The sequence below is a fragment of the Onychostoma macrolepis genome, chromosome 22, assembly GCF_012432095.1.
Source record: "Onychostoma macrolepis isolate SWU-2019 chromosome 22, ASM1243209v1, whole genome shotgun sequence".
Taxonomy (NCBI): domain Eukaryota; kingdom Metazoa; phylum Chordata; class Actinopteri; order Cypriniformes; family Cyprinidae; genus Onychostoma; species Onychostoma macrolepis.
The window spans coordinates 38152592-38176101 of NC_081176.1; the positions used below are offsets into that span (position 1 = coordinate 38152592).

Here is a 23510-nt window from a genome sequence, read left to right on the forward strand (position 1 = left end):
ATGCCCAAAAACACACCCATTACTTATTAAGAGAACAGGGAAAACCCTTTTAGACTATGAGCCGGGAGCGCCGACCGTTTTTCCTGTTATACTAGCAAAAGTGGATTCGGAAACGCCCTAAGTGCACATGCGCTATGCGCTTTAGACCACGTGCTTAGATCGTTAAAATAGGGCCCATGATCCCATTTTTTTTTTCTTAATTTTTATAATAATAATTATAACTTTTATTTTAAGCTTTTTGTAATGACATACAGAACAAAATATTAAACAATAGAATAGAACAGAATACAATACAAAAAAAAAAAAAAAAACAAGAGGTGGAATGGGCTAACATAGATTGTTGGAATACAGCAGGAAGAGTTTTACATAAAAGTAGATTAGACAGGCTTGAGGAAATCAGACAGAATTAGACAGGCTTGGAAGGATTGCCATACAGTTTGGAATCGACAATGTAATTTGGGCTCCATTAAATGTATAGGGTAGGCTACCTTCCAATCGAATAACATGGAACAACTCAGACAACCAGGGTTTGAAAAAAGGGGCATCTGAAGATTTCCAGTTTAAAAGCATTATATTTTTTAGCAAGGAGCATACCCAATAACAGTGATTGCTGTTGAGAGCTTGAAAAAGTGTTCAGTACCTCAGAAGTCCCCAACATTTCTAGAATGGGATCAGGCTTCACAACCTTTTCAAAACCAGAACAGATCACTTTACATCACATATTGGATAAGTAGTGTTGTATATTTTATTTACTCTAACTTTGGAATAATACAATCAATGCACTACCTTAAACTGTCTTTATTTTTTACATAACATTGATTCATAATCAGCTGTCAGTCTGTATTTTAGCAATGATGCATGAAGGGTAAGAATCCTCTTTCATCTATGACCTATGATTACTTTTCAAATATCAGCATTGCTGGATTTATTTTATTTCATTTTAAAGCTGTTCTGTGTAGGAAGGAAGTGAGACTATGAGGTTCACAACAGCAGGACAGGAAGAAGCCCTTAACCCACAAACTAAACACACATAAAAAAATGGTCACTTTCCTGCAAAAGCTGTTTGTCCACCCAATAGTTCACACCATGTTTCTGAAGAACCGACCGCAGTTTCAGTTTGACTCAGATGTTGAACTGCTCGTTTCACACTTCAGTAAGACTGGCAGTGAGAGATTGCAGACTGCTTTTAAAATTCTCAACAACTGATTGATTATAAAACCATTTTATTTTAGAATTAAATCCAAAATCCTTTTAATATTTAAGACAGTCAGACATACTTTTCAAAAACTATCATTGTTAAATTATAACAATGTCTTCCATTTGATAAAGATAGTTTTCCACCATCAAGAACAGTTAAAGTCTTAATAAGAGCCAGAAGATAATTCTATAAACATAATCTTAACCCACATTCAGAGAGCATGTGCGTGTGCATACGGAGGGTCAAACTCTGCTGGGGGAGGTTCACACGAGTGTTTCTTTTTTTAGCGGATAGTCTTTTAGATCAGACACAAAACCACTGAAGAAAATGTTTCACATGTTCTTTTTGTGCTGGTGGAGTCTGACTGGTAAGTTATAAAATAATTTTATACACCTGACTTTATGAAGCTCATTTGATGTACGGATGAAAATATCCCATATAAAAATTAAGAGTTAAACTTTCAAGGTGCAATTATTTTGCTCTACAGCAGGTACATTTAAAACACATTGCTCACACATCTGTTAAACATAGATGTCACTGTGCTTCTGTTCTGGATGTCTTCAGTTCACATTTTAAATTTACAAACTACAACTGACTGCAGCCTTTCTAAGTCAACAAAAAGACTTCATAAATTGTGACAAAATCTCTTCATGTTCATCAGGTGTGTTTGGTGAGTCAGTGTCAGTGATGGAGGGAGATTCTGTCACACTAAAAACTGATCTTACTGAAATACATGAAGACTATGACATACTGTGGAAATTTAAAGGTGAAACGTCTCTGATAGCTGAAATCAGTAGAGCTGCTGGAATCTTCTCCACATATGATGGTACTGATGAGAGATTCAGAGACAGACTGAAGATAAATCATCAGACTGGATCTCTGACCATCACAAACATCACAACTCAACATACTGGACTCTATGAAGTAAAGATAAGTGGAGCAAAACAATCATCAAAAACATTCAGTGTTTCTGTCTATGGTGAATAGAAGCTAATTTTTAACTAATTTATGCAAAATGATTTAAAAAAATTTATGTTTGTATGACAGGCACCATTATCCATATTTTTCTCTTTTCTTTCATGTTTTCAGCTCGTCTGTCTGTTCCTGTCATCAGCAGTAACTCTTCACAATGTTCATCATCATCATCATCATCATCATATTGTTCATTGGTGTGTTCAGTGGTGAATGTGGGTCATGTGACTCTCTCCTGGTTCAAAGGAAACAGTTTATTGTCCAGCATCAGTGTGTCTGATCTCAGCATCAGTCTCTCTCTACCTCTGGAGGTGGAATATCAGGATAACAACACCTACAGCTGTGTGCTCAACAATCCCATCAGCAACCAGACCAGACACCTGGACATCAGTCAACTCTGTTACACATGTGCAGGTGTGCTGGTGTTGATAGTAACATTGATTGATTAACTAATCTGATCTATCAGGTTATATAGCGCTGATATTTGTTGTAGATCAGATTCACTTAAATGCTCATTTTGTCCATTACAGATCAGGGCTTGTTTTACATAGTGCTGCTCTGCTGCTGCTGGATTGCTGTTAACTGTAGCTGTAGTCGGGATCTTCTGCATCTGCAAGAAATGTAGAAAATGGACAGAAAAGGCAAGTATTAACGGCTTTTTATTAAGTATTATTATTATTATTAATATCAATTTGAAAATATACTCTAAATACAGTCAAATATTAATAATACTAATAATCAATATTTATTGTCATTATTTTGTAGCTAACATCCTATAGATAATTTATATGAAAAGAAACCAAAACATTATGTGTAGTTATTGTGTTTGACAATTTTTGTAGTTTACAATTATCAGAATACATCGGTTTGTATACACTACCCATCACATTTTTTTGAACAGTAAAATGTTTCATGTTTTTTTCTAAACAAGTGTTTTCTGCTCACCAAGCCTGCATTTATTTGATCCAAAGTACAGCAAAAACAATTAAAATTTTGAAATATTTTTATTATTTAAAATAACTGTTTTCTATTTGAATATATTTGAATGTGTAATTTATTCCTATGATTTCAAAGCTGAATTTTAGCATCATTAATCCAATCACATGATCCTTCAGAAATCATTCTAATATTTTTATTTCAAATAACTGCAGGCTTGGTGAGCAGAAGAGAGTTCTTTAAAAAATATTAAAAATCTTTCTGTTCAAAAATGTTTGACTAGTGTATGTTGCGTATAATGATGCAATCTTAACACATCCCGCTTGCACAATAAAAACAGTATCTGCATTTCTTTAACGGCGCCAAAAAAAAAAAAAAAAATGCATTGCAGTTGCTTTAATTAATGCAAAAATAAAAACAAGCCTCCATCTTATAAGCATAATTTTACATGTGTAAAGATTAAGCTGGTGCTCAAATTAAAATCTCTGTGAATTTCAAAAGTTCCAGTTACACATAATCAGACTGAGCAAATAGTATGCATATTTGGCATGTTGTCTGAGGGCTGAGAACTTCTCTATATCCCAAGCTGGGATAGGAATAGTTGGGAGAGAGTATTTGGGGTGGAGGAGGGATGCCGGAGAACTGTCGTGGGACAGATGTAAGTTGACTATATAGAAATTTGCTATCGTGCTAATTGAGTTGATTTTCTGAACGTGCTCCTCTTGAACTTTGTTAATAAAACATCATCATGGATTTCACTGAGCTTGCTAGTGAGACTGATTTTTTGTTGTTGTTTTGATACATCTATTATTTTTTTAAACAGTCGAGACTTCCCATCAGCAACCAGACCACACATCTGGACATCAGTCAACTCTGTCACACATGTTCAGGTACAGCAGCACTGATATGTGTGTTTATTTTATCCCCCCCCCCCCCCCATACAATTCAAGTTCATAGTTATCATAAAGCCCCTTAATAGGTCCCTCTTTCTCTTTTTCTTTTTTTTTTTCAGAAATTCAGAAATTTTTCTTACATTGACAGTACCTGCACTTTTTAAATTCCTGACAGATACTGAAGTCAGCTTGTAAAAATCACTATTTTATCATTGCTCACTTGTTGTGGGTTTTTTTTTTTTTTTTCCAGAAGTCCATGTCCACTGTTGCAGCTTTACTGAAGCTGTGATCCGATTGGTCATCTCTACTCTGATGGGCATGGCTACTGTGGCTGTTCTGGTTTATGATGTCAGATCTACAAGGGGTTAAAAGAGAGAACAGATAATACGGAAATCTATACATTTTATCTATAAATATGAAAATATAAATGTAATGATTTAAATTTATCAATTCAATTAACTAGAGGTTTAATATGATATCTCTGGAACCAAAGCAGCATGAATGTGAATGTTTGACACAAAAATTAAAACATCAACAAAAAACACTGAGCGTGTAATTTAATTAGATGAATGACCAGCTTGAAAGAACAGAGGGGAGAAAAAAAAAACATATAGACTGCAGGATCTCTAAATGTCAGATGTAGCGTAAAAACACCTTTAACCGTTAATGTGTCACAGTTTAGTGCATTTTTGATAAATGAGCACTGTTAAACTCTCACACTGGAAACTGAAAGAAAATATGCAAATATTTATGCTGATTTAGGCAAGTATGTGTGGGAGAATGAAAATGTGAGAAACAGGAAAGTCCATGAAATGCAAGGTTGTTAAATCACCACTCCATGTTTACAAACACAACACCAGGAGGCGCAGCCGTTCAGAGGTCATTACCGATTAATGAGGTCACAGAATTTACCGGCATTTGAAAACTGATCTGTGAATGGTGCTTTACCGTTGTTTTAAGTTCACTATTTTTCAAAACCTATTGAATGTTAAAAATTATGATTTTAATTATAATGTTGAATGGCTATAATCAATGCCTGAAATGCATTTAACCCTTATGCGGTTTTCGGGGTATTTTTGACCCGCAAATGACGTTTGCTAAATTTGAAAAAAATATATATCTTTGTCCAAATGGCATGAGACTTTATACGGTGGTCAACACTTTCTAGATCTACAATATAATAAAAAAAGAAAATTAGAATGATTTCTTGATTTTATGTTAGTGTGAAAATAAAAGTCACACTTATGGTCTTTGGGGTCTCTAGAGGCAACAAAATATAATTTTACTCTGTTTATTAATGTTTTTACTCCACGTTTTACCAGTAGATGGCTGCAAAGCTCCACTATCCGCAATTTGACCAACTGAAAGATATCTTTTCACAAGTTTTTTTTTTTTTTTTTCAGTTTGATTCATATCTACATATTATGAAATCACAATTATAACAATAAAAAGTACTTTTTGTCAACGTTTTGCATTTTTAGAACTTGTTACTTGTCACTTAATGTGACATTATGATTAGAATCAAACCTGAACAAGATGTTACAAAGAGAAAAGTTGGAGTCTTTAGAGTTTATAATTTATTTCAGTCATCTGTTTTTCATATAATTTTAAGTGTGTGTGTTTGTGTGCATTGTCGATGTGTCAGTATCACCAATTTATTTTTGTGGTGGCTCTGCATTTTGGATTATTTTATTTGAAGAGACCCCGCATAGAAAATGGACAAAATTCATCCTCAAAATCAGAAACAACACAGAACACACATGGACAGAAATTAAGTGTCACTCTTCCAACAATGTAAAAAACATCCACAATGCAAAATGATCATGCTCACACGCGCACACACAAACACACACACACACACACACACACACAGTCACACATGCAAACACACACACACACACACACACAGACACAGGGGAATAAATTTGTGAGACTAAAAAAAAAAACTGCTCTTTTATAATTTGTCAAATAAAATAATCCAAAATGCAGAGCCACCACAAAAATAAATTGGTGACACTGACACATCAACAATGCACACACACACACATGAGCGCACACACATACACACACACATGAATATATTTGTGAGACCATAATAACTGCTTTCTTATAATTTGTCAAATAAAATAATCCATAATGCAAAACCACCACAAAAATAAATTGGTGACACTGACACATCGACAACACACACACACTTAAAATTATATGAAAAACAGATGACTGAAATAAATGATAAACTCTAAAGACTCCAACTTTTCTCTTTGTAACATCTTGTTCAGGTTTGATTCTAATCATAATGTAACATTATTGAAAAACTGATTTTCTCAGTTCTAAAAATGCAAAACTTTGACAAAGTATTTTTTATTGTTATAATTGTGATTTCATAATATGTAGATATGAATCCAACTAATAAAAAAACTTGTGAAAAGATATTTCAGTTGGTCAAATAGCAAAGAGTGGAGCTCTGCAGTCATCTACTGGTAAAAATGATATTTTTTTTTTACTTTAGAAACTGCAATTTCCACAATTTTACACTAAACCATGTCAAATGATCCATGTTATCCCCATAAATGAAAGTTAGAAATGTGGGTCTTTTATAAAGTGAATTTCACATAAAAAGTTGTTGTTTTTTTGTTTTTTTTTATAAAATCCTATATAAAATATATATATATATATATATATATATATATATATAAAAAATCATTTATTTATATAAATTTTAAAAATATCATTAATCCTCCAAAATTATACACAAACTATACACTAATGTGGAGTAAAAACAACTGGCAATTTGAAACTTGAAACAAATGATTATTGAACAAGACATGGTGTGGCACCTAACAGCCCTCTTAATGCTTTGTTTTGCAAATGTTGTCATGCTCTTAGAGGAAGTGCCCTGCAATTGCATGCCTGATAATGCAATTGCTAATTATTACTAATAATGTCATGTGTATCTGCAGTTTCTGAAACTGAACACTAGAGGTCATCACACAGATTGCACTGTAATGCTCAATCTGAAACTGCACTCAAATGATTCGGTCTAAATTGACATTTTATGTAATTCAATTGCATTACAATTTTCCATCCATTTAGATTACATAGTTTTAACATAAACAAATCAATAAACTTAATGTGATTCATATCCATCAGTCATACGTGAATGAAACAGGTAAGATTTATGTAATAATTCACAGCAAAGTCCCCACACTGCTCAGTGTTCATGTGTTTCCACACTACAGAGTGTTCAAGTAGAATTGAAGCAGTGCTGGAGTTAAGAAGATAATTATGTGATGATTGATCATTAATGATGAACAGCTGCTGTTATCAAGAAGAATCACCGAAGGAAAGAGAAACACAAGAACTACAACTGACTTCAGCCACAGACAAAGATGAAATCAACTGAAATAAAAGACATTAAATCTCTCAAAATCTGATTAAACAGCTTCACAAACAGCATCAGATTGACCAGATTGACTTTATTTCTGTCAGACTTCTAGAGAAGCTCTTATTGAGAATTAACAGAGGTTTAGATGCTTTATTGTTTTGTTTGAAATCACCATCAAAGAGATCAGTGTTTCCTTTTGTTGGGCTCTTGGCTCTTGACCCTCGATACTTTGGTGTTGCTATTACACTGGTTGCTTTAATTGTGTGTTTTGAGAAGAATGTCTTGACTTGTTTGTGTTTTTTGTCTTTTTAAAAAAAATATAAACTATACTATACAGAAATATTTTGCCTCCACAAAGGCTATTTTCTTACAATGGAGAAAACTTGAAAGATGTGTGTTCATGTGATAAATGGCATTAAAACACTGGATTCAACAGCTGGAATCAGTGGATGTGTTGTGATTTTAGAGTTTGTAAACAGAAATAACTGAGCTAAGCTAAAACTCAATAGCTTTGAAATTCCTTCAAATGTATGCTAGTCATACTGACACCTTAAACACACTCATAAACAGAAAACAGCAACACACCTCCAGTAATACCACACTTTCATACAGAACCTGTTCAACCCAACAGCTCAAACAACATTTTTTTTTATACAGAGGTTTATTCAGAGGTTTCTCAAACAACCAACAGATGGCGCCAATTATCAGTTAAATCAATATCATAAAAGTGACCACAGCATGGTGTAAGCTAGCATCAGTCAAAAATATCTGTAAAACCAAATTTTAGTAATAATTTTTGTCACTACAGATTCAGGTCTGTCTGCAGCTCCTATAGCAGGAATATGTGAACGTTGTTCCGTTGATGGCTGTATCTGGTATGCCTGTCATGTCTGCATAAATTCCTGTCAAAAGCGAACATAAACAGTTGGGAGAAATACGGATCAATATATTGATTCAGTATAATACATTTTAAAGTGACAGCAGCCTAACATACCTAACATAGGCTGTTCTACTGTGAGATGTATTTATTGTTTCATGAAATAGGGGTCAAGGTTCATCAACGTCGATGTGACCCGTTAGCCTCTACTGTTAGATGTTGTAACTAAATTGTTATTTGCAGAGAAATACTCTTTCTACATCAACAGTCGTCATTCATTTGTTGTATCATATTAGGTGTTCCACCAGTGGAGCATTTTTGAAGGATTGAAACCATGTAAAATAGACGTGTGTTTGTCTAATGAAGGTGCTTCAATGCTCTCTCAGTGATCAATAAAACTGTCAGTCAAGCAGATAGACAGGCATCAGTTTAATTGTTTATTCAACAGCTGTTCCAAAACAATTTGGCAACATAATCAGTATCAACTACAGGGCCGGACTGACCTCAAATTGTGACATAGGCAAAATAAATTTTTGCTGTCAGCCGGGAACCTCCTATTGGTAGTTTGTATTGTGGCTTTATTGTGTACAGATACATTTATATAAATCGTAACACTTCACAATAAGGTTTAGTAGTTAACATTAGTTAACTAGTGTAGTAACATGAACTAAGAATGTACAATACTTCTGCAGCATTTATCTTAATGTTAATTTCAACATTTACTAATGCATTATTAAAATCCAAAGTTGTTTGTTAACATTTGTTAATGCACTGTGAACTAACATGAACTACCAATGAACGACTGTATTTTCATTAACATTAACAAAGATTAATAAATACTGTAACAAATATATTTTAATGAAAACGTATTGCATAGTGTTACCATATAGATGTTTAGCCCTACAGATAGGCTATGTTTATTTGCATCGTTGCATGTGTCATTAAATATTTATATAAACATTTCACCAAAATCAAGTTCAAATACGAAGCTTTTGACCAGCAAATGTTTTTTTTGTTTGTTTTTTTTCCTGACTTGTGTCCCGTTTTCCCCAGTTTTCTGTCATTATGTGGGCGTTCAGTTTTTTTCTGTTATGTGGCCAAAGTATCATATTATGAAAGATTCAGCGCTTCGCACTCAGAAACCGCTGTACTTATTCAATCAACAGTTCTTTATTTACCTTCAGACTGCAAACAAGCTGAGATGCTCCAAACTGCGCGCCGCACTTCATTGATGAGAGAGGCGGGAGGAATGCTGTACATGGCTGTGGGGACGAACAGTTTTGTGGTGCTTGGAATTCTATATAATTAATTTAAAAAAAATAATGCCACATTGATGGCTCAAGAAGGTGTAATTGTTCAAATAACATTTTCATTTTAAAAATATATATATATATATATAAAAAAACTAATGTGTATTTCAATTGTAATATTTCTGTAAAGTCTAGGGACAGAAAAGTGGACGTTTCTGTAGAATGACCCTTTTACTATTCGACAGCAGCACCATTGTGTCATTGGAAAACAAATAAAGTTTGTAAGCAGCATTGCTACCTTTAGTTTATTTCTCCTTAATACTGATGAAAAGTAAAGAAATCAAACAGGAATCATAAATTGTAAATCATATTGCATTTATTCTTAAAATGACCAAGACATTGACAGAAAAAGAAAAGAAAATACAAAACTTGTATATAGCCACTTATATAGCCAGATGGCTCCGCCCATTCTGGCAGGCTCTGGTGGGCTCCGTTGTCAACCGCGGTTCGTTTTTAACAGACTGCACAAACCAATGGCCGTGCAGTTTCACTGTGTGATTGAATAAGGCTTCGGTCAGAAGGAAAAAAAGGCTTTTCCCATAGCGTCTTTAACAAGACGCAATATGAAGTGGAGTATCGACAGGGAACTTAAAATATGACCTTTATAATAAGAAAAGAAGGTATCAATAATATGTGTTCTTTTTTTCTGTAGAGCAGAAGTCAAATGGTTTTATATAAGCAGGAATGGAAAAAGCCTTTCAACCACATGCTATTCACAGACACGCTACTAACACCTCAGACACACTCACAAACTGACATCAAACACAAACGTCTAGCAGTAGATACATTCTCATGAACACACTTTTTGTCCAACATCAAAACACATTTCTGCGCAGATATGAATAAACGAATGAAGCAGGAGGTCTCCACCTATGAGTATTTTGCATCTATTTTTTAAATGACATTCACACACAATTATTTTTGTAACTAACAGACCTTGGCAGGTTGTTGTTTTTATTTATTTATGTTTTGCCAATAAACACAGAGTGTAAAAAAATACAAAAATAACTCCATATTCAAACCCCTGACGCTGCTGCATATCTTCATGATGCTACATGTGGTCATTCACACTAATCCCAAAACTTAACCATAGACTCCATCTTGTTAGAAAAATATTTAAGTTTGATCATATTCTCTTGCTGATAGATGAATATACCACACGTACTTCCTCTTTATTCTCTTTCTGTAAAAAATGCAAAACACAAACAAAAATATTAGACTTTTTTTTTTAGTCTACTAATTGCAAAAATAAGCTGAATGTCAACTACAGTTAAAGTCTGATTGTTAAATGATTGTTAAAACATAGTTATAGGCCTAGTCATGGCTGTAAGCAGGGTTTGCAAATGGGTGGGGTTAAGAATTGTGCTATAATAATCCCACCAAATACAACTCAGTATATACACTAAACACTTTAAAAGAGACAGACGTGTAGAAATGTGTGAAATATGTTTTGTTTTGGAGGGATGAGCATTGTTTAAATTATATCATATTACATCCAAATTTGTTAATACTTTACTATAGGTTAGGGGTGGATAATTTTATTATTCATGGCTTATTATTCATGTAATAATACTGTACACATTACTGTTACAGTTTTCATTAATAACCATTGCTATATAGATGGTAACTTCGTCTCTAATGCTCTTATTAATGTTTTAGCTTGACTTTGTGAAAATTTAACCACAATATACCGAATTAAACAGCATTCTTCATGGCTAGTGTTTGCATATTACATTTTATTCTGTAACCTATTTGTTCTACAGATTTGAGTAGGCCTACTAGTTTTGTTAGTTTTTGATAGCGTTGATTACATTTCTGACAGATAATATTATAACATTTTTAGCATTTGCCTCATGTGGTATCCTGTCAGCAATAACCTGTCCGTTGGCTTTTTTGATTACGCTCAGTTTAAGTGTGATCGCAGTGTTGCCAGATTTTGCTATGAAAACAAATAAAAAAAAACAAAAAATAAATATTAAAAAAAAAGCACAATTAGTTTATTTTATTTATTTTTATTTTTTTGTAAATAAAATAAGATAAAGATATTGTTAACACTAAACAGCAACTTCCCACTTTATTAACTTTCTAAAGCAGCGGTTTTCAATTCCAGTCCTCGCGCCTCCCCGCTCTGCACATTTTGTGTGTATCTCTTATCACTTCAGACGTTTGTTCTATTCGACCATAAGTGTCCTGTGAAGTGGACAGAGGTATATTAAGCTATGTCACACGTCACACTTCTCTAGTAGGTTTTATCTGTGTGTGAAGATGCTGAAGGCAGTGGCATAGCGCAAATCCGTAAATTAATGTTCCGAACTGAAGTAAATTTCAACAGATTTCCTGTGCTCAGGGAGTATATAGGGAGCAATGAACACTGTGTAGGGAGCATGTCAATCAGAACACAGTTCATGCATGGAGCTCTCTTCTAACGAGCTAATGATCTGAATCAGGTGTGTTAACTAAAAGAGACATGCAAAATATTCAGAGTGAGGAGGCGCGAGGACTGGAATTGAAAACCGCTGTTCTAAAGTGTCGAATTAAATGGAAAACACAACTCCAAATATGCTTATAATAACTTGATCTGGCAACACAGCAGAGGGTTCACTTTAGTGTTCATAGTATTTATCTCTATTCACACATAGTGCAAATATCCACTGTCTAATCTTATTTCTTTCATCTGATATCGTGTTTGTGATGTATGTGATTGATTATCATACAGACAAAAACACAAGTGCACACACATCCATCTGCTGAAATGACACATAGACATTTAACATAGTTATATATTAATAATAATAATTAATTCTCTTACCGATTTTTGTGAATTTATTTTGTGAAACACTGGTTCAGCGTAAGTGATCACTTCACAAGTCTCGACTGTTTAAAAAAATAATAGATGTATCAAAACAACAACAAAAAATCAGTCTCACTAGCAAGCTCAGTGAAATCCATGATGATGTTTTATTAACAAAGTTCAAGAGGAGCACGTTCAGAAAATCAACTCAATTAGCACGATAGCAAATTTCTATATAGTCAACTTACATCTGTCCCACGACAGTTCTCCGGCATCCCTCCTCCACCCCAAATACTCTCTCCCAACTATTCCTATCCCAGCTTGGGATATAGAGAAGTTCTCAGCCCTCAGACAACATGCCAAATATGCATACTATTTGCTCAGTCTGATTATGTGTAACTGAAACTTTTGAAATTCACAGAGATTTTAATTTGAGCACCAGCTTAATCTTTACACATGTAAAATTCTGCTTATAAGATGGAGGCTTGTTTTTATTTTTGCATTAATTAAAGCACCTGCAATGCATTTTTTTTTTTTTTTTTTTTTTTTGGCGCCGTTAAAGAAATGCAGATACTGTTTTTATTGTGCAAGCGGGATGTGTTAAGATTGCATCATTATACGCAACATACACTAGTCAAACATTTTTGAACAGAAAGATTTTTAATATTTTTTAAAGAACTCTCTTCTGCTCACCAAGCCTGCAGTTATTTGAAATAAAAATATTAGAATGATTTCTGAAGGATCATGTGATTGGATTAATGATGCTAAAATTCAGCTTTGAAATCACAGGAATAAATTACACATTCAAATATATTCAAATAGAAAACAGTTATTTTAAATAATAAAAATATTTCAAAATTTTAATTGTTTTTGCTGTACTTTGGATCAAATAAATGCAGGCTTGGTGAGCAGAAAAGACTTCTTTAGAAAAAAACATGAAACATTTTACTGTTCAAAAAAATGTGATGGGTAGTGTATACAAACCGATGTATTCTGATAATTGTAAACTACAAAAATTGTCAAACACAATAACTACACATAATGTTTTGGTTTCTTTTCATATAAATTATCTATAGGATGTTAGCTACAAAATAATGACAATAAATATTGATTATTAGTATTATTAATATTTGACTGTATTTAGAGTATATTTTCAAATTGATATTAATAATAATAATAATACTTAATAAAAAGCCGTTAATACTTGCCTTTTCTGTCCATTTTTCTACATTTCTTGCAGATGCAGAAGATCCCGACTACAGCTACAGTTAACAGCAATCCAGCAGCAGCAGAGAGCAGCACTGTGTAAAACAAGCCCTGATCTGTAATGGACAAAATGAGCATTTAAGTGAATCTGATCTACAACAAATATCAGCGCTATATAACCTGATAGATCAGATTAGTTAATCAATCAATGTTACTATCAACACCAGCACACCTGCACATGTGTAACAGAGTTGACTGATGTCCAGATGTGTGGTCTGGTTGCTGATGGGATTGTTGAGCACACAGCTGTAGGTGTTGTTATCCTGATATTCCACCTCCAGAGGTAGAGAGAGACTGATGCTGAGATCAGACACACTGATGCTGGACAATAAACTGTTTCCTTTGTACCAGGAGAGAGTCACATGACCCACATTCACCACTGAACACAGCAATGAACAATATGATGATGATGATGATGATGATGATGAAGAACAGTCTCTTCTTATGACAGGTACAGGCAGATGAGCTGGAAACCATGAGAGAATAAACAGAAATATAATAATGAACATTACGTAATGAAACAATTCAATGCAAATAACTACTAAAACAAGGACAAATTAAGTTTTACTCACCATAGACAGAAACATTGAATGTTTTTGATGACCACATAGGTCCATTTATCTCTAGTTTATAGAGTCCAGCATGTTCAGATGCGATGTCTGTGATGGTCAAAGATCCAGTTTGTTTGTCCAGCTTCAGTCTGTCTCTGAATCTCCCATCAGCACCATCATATGTGAAAGAGAGTTGCTTCTCAATGCTGATTTTAGCTATGAGAGACATTTCAGCTCCAAACTTCCACAGTATATAATCATCTTCATGTGTTTTAGTAACAGAAGTGTGTAAAGTCACATAATCTCCCTCCATCACTGACACTGACTCACCAAACACACCTGGTGAACATGAACAGGTTTTCATATTAATGCTCTTGTTGGTGTAGAAAGCCTGAAATCAGTTTGTAACCTTTGATAACATGTAACAAAACGAAAAGTCACATACGAACAGACAGATGCATGTGGCTCAATTTGATATTTAATGTTCTTTAAAATGATCTGCTGTAAAGTAATAACAAATTATATGATAAATTAATTGCAGCTTGAAAGTACAAGTTTAAAAATGCTGAATATATTCAACACATTGTTTATCATTTAATTTCTGTTATGTTTATAGATGTTTATGATTACTGCAGAAATAATTAAAATGATTGAAATTATATTTTAGAAATGATTTCAGATGATTTACATTTGTAATCACTGAAAATAAGATTTCTTAAACAACAAGAGAGATTTAATCGAAGGGTAAAACAATTTAATTTGAACCGCAGCAGGATCTTGTTACTTTGAAATGTAAATAAATTAAACAAATAAATGAAAATAATAACTTACTGATCAGACACCAGCAGGACAAACAGAACAAAACAAGCGTGTGAAACATCATCGTTCAGTGTGAAGTCTGCTCTAATAAGACTATCAATGAAACCACAACTGATCTAAAGAAACACAACCAAAACTGTGTGAATCCTCCCCGACAGAGTCTGACCCTCCTAATGCAAATGAGCACACTCTGTTATATAGTTACATCTAGCCTATAATATATAATGTTATTGTACTTAGTATCAAATAAATGCAGGCTTGGTGAGCAGAAAAGACTTCTTTAGAAAAAACATGAAACATTTTACTGTTCAAAAAAATTGATGCGTAGTGTATACAAACCGATGTATTCTGATAATTGTAAACTACAAAAATTGTCAAACACAATAACTACACATAATGTTTTGGTTTCTTTTCATATAAATTATCTATAGGATGTTAGCTACAAAATAATGACAATAAATATTGATTATTAGTATTATTAATATTTGACTGTATTTAGAGTATATTTTCAAATTGATATTAATAATAATAATAATACTTAATAAAAAGCCGTTAATACTTGCCTTTTCTGCAGATGCAGAAGATCCCGACTACAGCTACAATTAACAGCAATCCAGCAGCAGATGAGAGCAGCACTGTGTAAAACAAGCCCTGATCTGTAATGGACAAAATGAGCATTTAAGTGAATCTGATCTACAACAAATATCAGCGCTATATAACCTGATAGATCAGATTAGTTAATCAATCAATGTTACTATCAACACCAGCACACCTGCACATGTGTAACAGAGTTGACTGATGTCCAGATGTGTGGTCTGGTTGCTGATGGGATTGTTGAGCACACAGCTGTAGGTGTTGTTATCCTGATATTCCACCTCCAGAGGTAGAGAGAGACTGATGCTGAGATCAGACACACTGATGCTGGACAATAAACTGTTTCCTTTGTACCAGGAGAGAGTCACATGACCCACATTCACCACTGAACACAGCAATGGACAATATGATGATGATGATGATGAAGAATAGTCTCTTCTTATGACAGGTACAGGCAAATGAGCTGGAAACCATGAGAGAATAAACAGAAATATAATAATGAACATTACATAATGAAACAATTCAATGCAAATAACTACTAAAACAAGGACAAATTAAGTTTTTACTCACCATAGACAGAAACATTGAATGTTTTTGATGACCACATAGGTCCATTTATCTCTAGTTTATAGAGTCCAGCATGTTCAGATGCGATGTCTGTGATGGTCAAAGATCCAGTTTGTTTGTCCAGCTTCAGTCTGTCTCTGAATCTCCCATCAGCACCATCATATGTGAAAGAGAGTTGCTTCTCAATGCTGATTTTAGCTATGAGAGACATTTCAGCTCCAAACTTCCACAGTATATAATCATCTTCATGTGTTTTAGTAACAGAAGTGTGTAAAGTCACATAATCTCCCTCCATCACTGACACTGACTCACCAAACACACCTGGTGAACATGAACAGGTTTTCATATTAATGCTCTTGTTGGTGTAGAAAGCCTGAAATCAGTTTGTAACCTTTGATAACATGTAACAAAACGAAAAGTCACATACGAACAGACAGATGCATGTGGCTCAATTTGATATTTAATGTTCTTTAAAATGATCTGCTGTAAAGTAATAACAAATTATATGATAAATTAATTGCAGCTTGAAAGTACAAGTTTAAAAATGCTGAATATATTCAACACATTGTTTATCATTTAATTTCTGTTATGTTTATAGATGTTTATGATTACTGCAGAAATAATTAAAATGATTGAAATTATATTTTAGAAATGATTTCAGATGATTTACATTTGTAATCACTGAAAATAAGATTTCTTAAACAACAAGAGATTTAATCGAAGGGTAAAACAATTTAATTTGAACCGCAGCAGGATCTTGTTACTTTGAAATGTAAATAAATTAAACAAATAAATGAAAATAATAACTTACTGATCAGACACCAGCAGGACAAACAGAACAAAACAAGCGTGTGAAACATCATCGTTCAGTGTGAAGTCTGCTCTAATAAGACTATCAATGAAACCACAACTGATCTAAAGAAACACAACCAAAACTGTGTGAATCCTCCCCCGACAGAGTCTGACCCTCCTAATGCAAATGAGCACACTCTGTTATATAGTTACATCTAGCCTATAATATATAATGTTATTGTACTTAGTACTCAATTATTGTCACGGTGCACCAAGCATGGAACGAGGAGACGTGGAGATCGACTTAAATAACACAGTCTTTTAATGACTCAAGGCAAGGAACAAGCTAACACAGGAACCAAGGTAAACACATCTGAATGACATATAACAGCAGACAAATCCCAGGGAGAACACAGGACTTATAAAAGGAACGGAAACAAAGAAGCAAATAAGATGATTAATACAAGACAGGTGAATAGACTCAACGATAATTAACTAATGACAGGAAACAAACCAAATAAGGGCAAAACGGAACAAACACGTGACAATTATGGAAAATGTACAGAGTTTAAATGTGTACTGTACGATCTCACGGTACCAGTTTATTGATGTTCATCGTCTGAGTCAAACTGAAACCTGCGGCTGTTTGATTTCTTGAGAAATGTGGTTTGATCTGTTGGGTGGACAGACATCTTGTAGGTAAGAGTGGCTATTCAGGGCTTATGTGTGTGTGTGTGTTTTCAGGCGTAGTTTGTGGGTGTCTTCCTCTTCTGCAACTGTGAACAGCTTTGAACTTTAATCTACAGAAACATGATGAGAAACTGCAATTGACTCAGAGGCAATGCAGAAACACTATGATCATATTTAACATTGCTATTCACGAGTTTATTAAGGAAAAGTGTTTTTTGTTTGTTTGTTTGTTTGTTTTAGGAATGGATACTACACTGTAAAGAATTGCTGTAAAATTTACAGTAACTTACTGGCAATTTTGGTTGCCAGTAAGACTGTAAAATTTACAAGAGTACTGTAAATCAATAATTACAATTGTACTGTAAAAAATACAGCAAACTCTTGCATGCTGTAAAATTGTTGTGATGGTGTAAACATTTGGTAAACTTATTTCATTTGATTCTACTAAGAAGGAACATTTCTTAATATAAAACTGCAAACACTTAATTTGTAATAGTAAAGTTACTAAAAACATGACTTTAACTCAAATCGTTGCAGTTTATCATCAGCTATAGCACACATGCATGTGGTAAAGCACTTAACAAAGAGATCATCACTGTATCAGCAACTCTACAGTTACTGTCTTTAAATAAAGCAGCAGAACATCAGTGTTTGTGGCTCATCATTGACTGAAGCACAGGCTCTACTCTCCACCACAATGGTGACCCACAAAACTAAATTAAACTAACAGATCTCTCTTGTGCAAAATAATACAGTTCAGTTAAATATTTACTCTCCTTATAGATAACACCTGCTGTTAACAAGCAGAATCACTGAATGAAAGAGAAACAAGAACTACAACTGACTTCAGCCACAGCCTTAGATGAACTCAACTGAAATACAAGACATCATTAAATCTCTCAAGATCTGATTAAACAACTCCACAAACAGCATTACCAGCTTCACACATTACAATTCGACTTTATTTCTGTCATATGTCTATGAAAATAATTTGAGAATTAACAGAAGTTTAGTTGTTTTATTGAAAACGTTTCGTTTGACCTCACCATTGTGGCGGTCAGGGTTTGCTTTAGTTTGGCTCTTGACCATCAAGTTTTCAACTGCTGTAACTGTGTTTGTAGAGCACGTTTGTTATAGCATGAAAGCCAGGAAAATGTGTGATTACGTGCTTTTGATTGACTATTGATAATGATGTAATCATTACCTAGTGGCTTGATTCACTGATCTCATTCAGAGGCTGATCTTTAAAGCCATGGTGTGGATTTTTTTATTTGTTAGTTTGGTGTTGTTTATAGCTGCTATATGACCCTGAATGAGATGACAAACTGCTACTGAAAAATTTTAAAAAGTCTTATGCACAAAACTTTTAGTACTACGGCAGCAATTAGACACACACAGACATCAAGAATCAGTGTATGAATCTCAACAACGGTGACAATCAAAAGCTTAATGTGCAATTCATGCTGGGTACCAGCACAGTACAAAACTCACCCATGAATCCCAGCATGCATTGCGGCATGAATAAATTATGCCGCTGAATTGTCCACTTATTGTCTTTAATTCTTACTATGTGCTTTAATTTTTAATTTTTTTTGTGTTGAGTTTTAGTAGCATGTTTTGTGATGTTCAGAGCTGATCTGTTTATTTTGTTGATTGTCACCGTTGTTGAGATTCATACACTGATTCTCGATGTCTGTGTGTGTCTAATTGCTGCCGTAGTACTTTTTCAGTAGCAGTTTGTTGTCTCATTCAAGGTCATATAGCAATTGTAAATAACACAACAACAAAAAAGATATCCACACCATGTCTTTAAAGATCAGCCTCTGAACGAGATCAGTGAATCAAGCCACTAGATAATGATTATATCATTATCAATAGTCAATCAAAAGCACGTAATCACACACTTTCCTGGCTTTCATGCTATAACAAATGTGCTCCACAAACACAGTTACTGCAGCCAGAAAAAAGCTAAGATTAAATTTTGATGGTCAAGAGCCCAACTAAAGCAAACCCTGACCGCCACAATGGTGAGGTCAAACGAAACGTTTTCAGTAAAACAACTAAACTTCTGTTAATTCTCAAATGATTTTCATAGACATATGACAGAAATAAAGTCAAATTGTAATGTGTGAAGCTGGTAATGCTGTTTGTGGAGTTATTTAATCAGATCTTGAGAGATTTAACGATGTCTTGTATTTCAGTTGAGTTCATCTAAGGCTGTGGCTGAAGTCAGCTGTTCTTGTTTCTCTTTCATTCAGTGATTCTGCTTGTTAACAGCAGGTGTTATCTATAAGGAGAGTAAATATTTAACTGAACTGTATTATATTGCACAAGAGAGATCTGTTAGTTTAATTTAGTTTTGGTGTGGTGGAGAGTAGAGCCTGTGCTTCAGTCAATGATGAGCCACAAACACTGATGTTCTGCTGTTAAGTAGACTATTTGTTAAGTGCTTTACTACATGCATGTGTGCTATAGCTGATGATAAACTGCAACGATTTGAGTTCAAGTCATGTTTTTAGTAACTTTACTATTACAAATTAAGTGTTTGCAGTTTTATATTAAGAAATGTTCCTTCTTAGTGGACTCAAATGAAATAAGTTTACCAAATGTTTACACCATCACAACAATTTTACAGCATGCAAGAGTCTGCTGTATTTTTTACAGTACAATTGTAATGATTGATTTACAGTACTCTTGTAAATTTTACAGTCTTACTGGCAACCAAAATTGCCAGTAAGTTACTGTAATTTTTACAGTAAATGTTTTACAGTGTACTTATTTGGAGATATCAAGTTAGTAAAAAATAAATAAATAAATAAAATCACATTCCACAGGTGAAATTTTGTCGACAGCTCCCCTTATATGAATATACAATATTCAGTTATTTTACACTTATTTTCAGTTTTAATTATGAATTTGAATAATGTGCCTGTATAATGTAGTACAGGGACTATGTGAAATTCACACCCTAAATAAATAAATAAATAAATAAAAACTTGCTAGTAAGTTACTAGTAAATTTCACAGATCATTACAAAAAATTGCACTGTAAAAAGTGATAAGTTGACTTAACTTAAAAAAATTGAGGAAACCCGTTGCCTTAAAATTATTAAGTACATAATAATTAAAAAAAAAGAAAAGTTAAGTGAACTTGACAATTCAGTTAACTTATTTTTTTAATTATCATTTACTTAAAAATTTCAAGGCAACAGGTTTCCTCAATTTTTTAAGTTAAGTCAACATCACTTTTTACAGTGTTGGAACACTGAATTAAACATTAACTTTTGAAGTAGACAGTGTAAAATTGCATTTTCTTGTAAAACATACCCAAAATCATACTTCAAATAATATTTTTTTTTTAAGTGTAGAGACCAATCCCTATCCCTACCCTTAAAACCATGAAAATATAGTATTGGTAGCACATCCTGTAGCATATATTGTCAGAACACTGGCCAACACAATAGTTGAGCTCATGGTGCTGTGAGGCTGTTTTAGCTGTTGTTCCTGAAAGACCCAGCAGATTACGCCATTTATTAATTAAATCAGTATCATACAACTGATGACCAAAGTAGAAAGTTGTAAATATCAAAGGATTCAATATCTGTTTGTTAAGTGTAACATCACGCGTCACTGCTTCTGGGTCCAAACTCTGCCAGATGCCCCAAGAAAACAACAAACAGCGCTAACAGACACTCACTGTAAAACAATTATTTAGCAGTTTAGTTGTTTGAATTATCTTGTTTATGTTGACACAACTTTCAGTTACTGAATTTGCTCATTCAACTTAAAATTTTAAGTTTTCACTGTCTCAACTTGTAAGTTGACTGAACTAGAATATTTGTCCTCTCAACTTAAAAAAAAAAAAAAAGTGTTGAATCAATTCAATAACAACAAAACCTATTGCAGTCAGAAGAAAAGTCGTCAGCCATGTTGGTGAGCTTCTCAACAAAGTGTGGAAATTACCTAAAAATATCAAAATACAAATTTGGTAAGTAAACATTTGTATTTATTGGCTTTATATGTGTAAGAAATACGTATGTTGTCTAAGAAGAGTACAAGTATGGTATAAAGAGTCGTATTTTCTAGTTGTATGTCAGTGTTAGTGCACTCCGAAGCCTCAAAATGCACGCACTTCCACAGTATTTTCCATATAAATATTACAATAAATATTATCCCATGCGGTACTGAGCTGCATTTATCTATGGAGAACGATAAAAATACAGTTTGGTATGTGTTATTTGAGCTCAGTGCTGCATTATAGACCGTTCAAACAGAGTGCGAGACGGAGCTCAACGGACAACTATGTGGATTTAGAAAATTAACTTCTTTAAACCTTGACAGCGTTTTATTAATCCGTAAATACATCCGTCAGAATATACATAGATAAAAATAGGGGGAAAAAACAAGATTACTACTAGAACTGTCTCTTTTCTGCACGTTATAAGTGAAACGAATGAGCAGCTCATGTTTATGATATTTTGGAATGGCTGAAGATTAGCACAGATTTCAACAATCTTGTGGATGGACCACAGCAAGTCCTTTTGCAGTTGTATCCATCAAAATGCTATGCAGACATAATGGAAATAACTTTCACATTGTAGAGCTTGGACAAAGTTGTAAGTACATTTATTTACTTTATAAGTGCACATATTTATTGGAGTCTGTAAGCTTTAAGATTGTAAGGCACATTTTAATGCTTCCCTTTGTTTTTATTAAAGCACACCGGTTCTGAGCAGGAATTCATCAAGGACATGACTGTTGGAATTACGGGTGACCAAACCGAGCATCATCAATCTGCAGCGACGTGGTCCAGGTAATAGAAGACCTCTTGATGATCTGGGGTTGTAACACATTGTGGGATTGTGTACTGTATAGACCAGTGGTTCTCAAACTTTTTATACCAAGTACCACCTCAGAAAATATTTGGCTCTCCAAATACCACCATAATGACCAACATTAAAATACAGTAGCGTGGTAGGCCTAACTATTCAGCTACAGCTCTGCACAGTTCAAAAACAAGGCAGTTTTATTCCTAATAAGAATCTTTTGTTGTCAGCCACTTTAACATTGTAAATACACAGTTTGAACATGAACACTGCACTGTGCTTACATAGAGGTAAATTAAAAAAAGCTTAAATAATGATTAAATGTACCTAAAAGTTAAATAAAAACTGTACCATACTGAAAAAGAAAACATAAATAAATAAAATAAAACTGCCTTGTTTTTGAACTGTGCAGAGCTGTAGCTGAATAGTTAGGCCTACCACGCTACTGTATTTTAATGTTGGTCATTATGGTGGTATTTGGAGAGCCAAATATTTTCTGAGGTGGTACTTGGTATAAAAAGTTTGAGAACCACTGGTCTATACAGTACATTTAAATGTATTGCGTTTTAAAATTAATTTATATTTAATTTCGTGACTCCTCTGCGTACCACTAGAGGGAGCCTGAGTACGACTAGTGGTACTCGTACCACGATTTGAGAACCACTGTGTTACGTCGGTTTCACACTGCACGTGTAAGAAGAAGGTAAGCAACGCATTTTTTTTTTTTTCAGGTCCCATGTTAACAGCACATGGCACACAGTGTTCGGAGAAGAACGTTGGAAAATATGACCGAAATGACGATACTCGTCTGTATTGCAGTACAAGCCACGGTTCAGCTGCGCGTGACAAACGCTGCCAGTATGAAAGCACAATGGGCGCGAGCTGCTCCTGCTCTGCATAGGCACCGCTTCTGCGCTGCCTCAGCACTGCTTGCACATCCAGTGTGAAACAGGCGTTAGACTATCTGGGACATGTCACAGAAAGCAACCCATTCAGGTTTAGAACAACTTGAGGTAAAGTAAATAATTTTTTTTTTTTTTTTTT

General features: G+C 34.0%; 3 protein-coding genes across 3 annotated transcripts; 1 reads left to right on the forward strand and 2 right to left on the reverse strand.

Annotated features, from left to right (window-relative positions):
• The first annotated feature begins 1525 nt into the window (after positions 1-1525).
• On the forward strand, positions 1526-4368 carry LOC131531094 (SLAM family member 9-like). Its single transcript, XM_058761640.1, has 4 exons — positions 1526-1565; positions 1860-2177; positions 2288-2584; positions 4250-4368. The coding sequence occupies exons 1-4, from the start codon at positions 1526-1528 to the stop codon at positions 4366-4368; spliced, it is 774 nt and encodes a 257-aa protein (XP_058617623.1).
• Positions 4369-13456: 9088 nt separating this feature from the next.
• On the reverse strand, positions 13457-15065 carry LOC131530729 (natural killer cell receptor 2B4-like). Its single transcript, XM_058761164.1, has 4 exons — positions 15011-15065; positions 14201-14518; positions 13801-14094; positions 13457-13684 (listed from the first exon to the last, which is right to left on the reverse strand). The coding sequence occupies exons 1-4, from the start codon at positions 15060-15062 to the stop codon at positions 13560-13562; spliced, it is 789 nt and encodes a 262-aa protein (XP_058617147.1). The 5' UTR covers positions 15063-15065; the 3' UTR covers positions 13457-13559.
• Positions 15066-15550: 485 nt separating this feature from the next.
• On the reverse strand, positions 15551-17025 carry LOC131531095 (natural killer cell receptor 2B4-like). The gene is made up of 4 exons (XM_058761641.1): positions 16971-17025; positions 16163-16480; positions 15771-16055; positions 15551-15654 (listed from the first exon to the last, which is right to left on the reverse strand). The coding sequence occupies exons 1-4, from the start codon at positions 17020-17022 to the stop codon at positions 15551-15553; spliced, it is 759 nt and encodes a 252-aa protein (XP_058617624.1). The 5' UTR covers positions 17023-17025.
• Positions 17026-23510: the final 6485 nt, after the last annotated feature.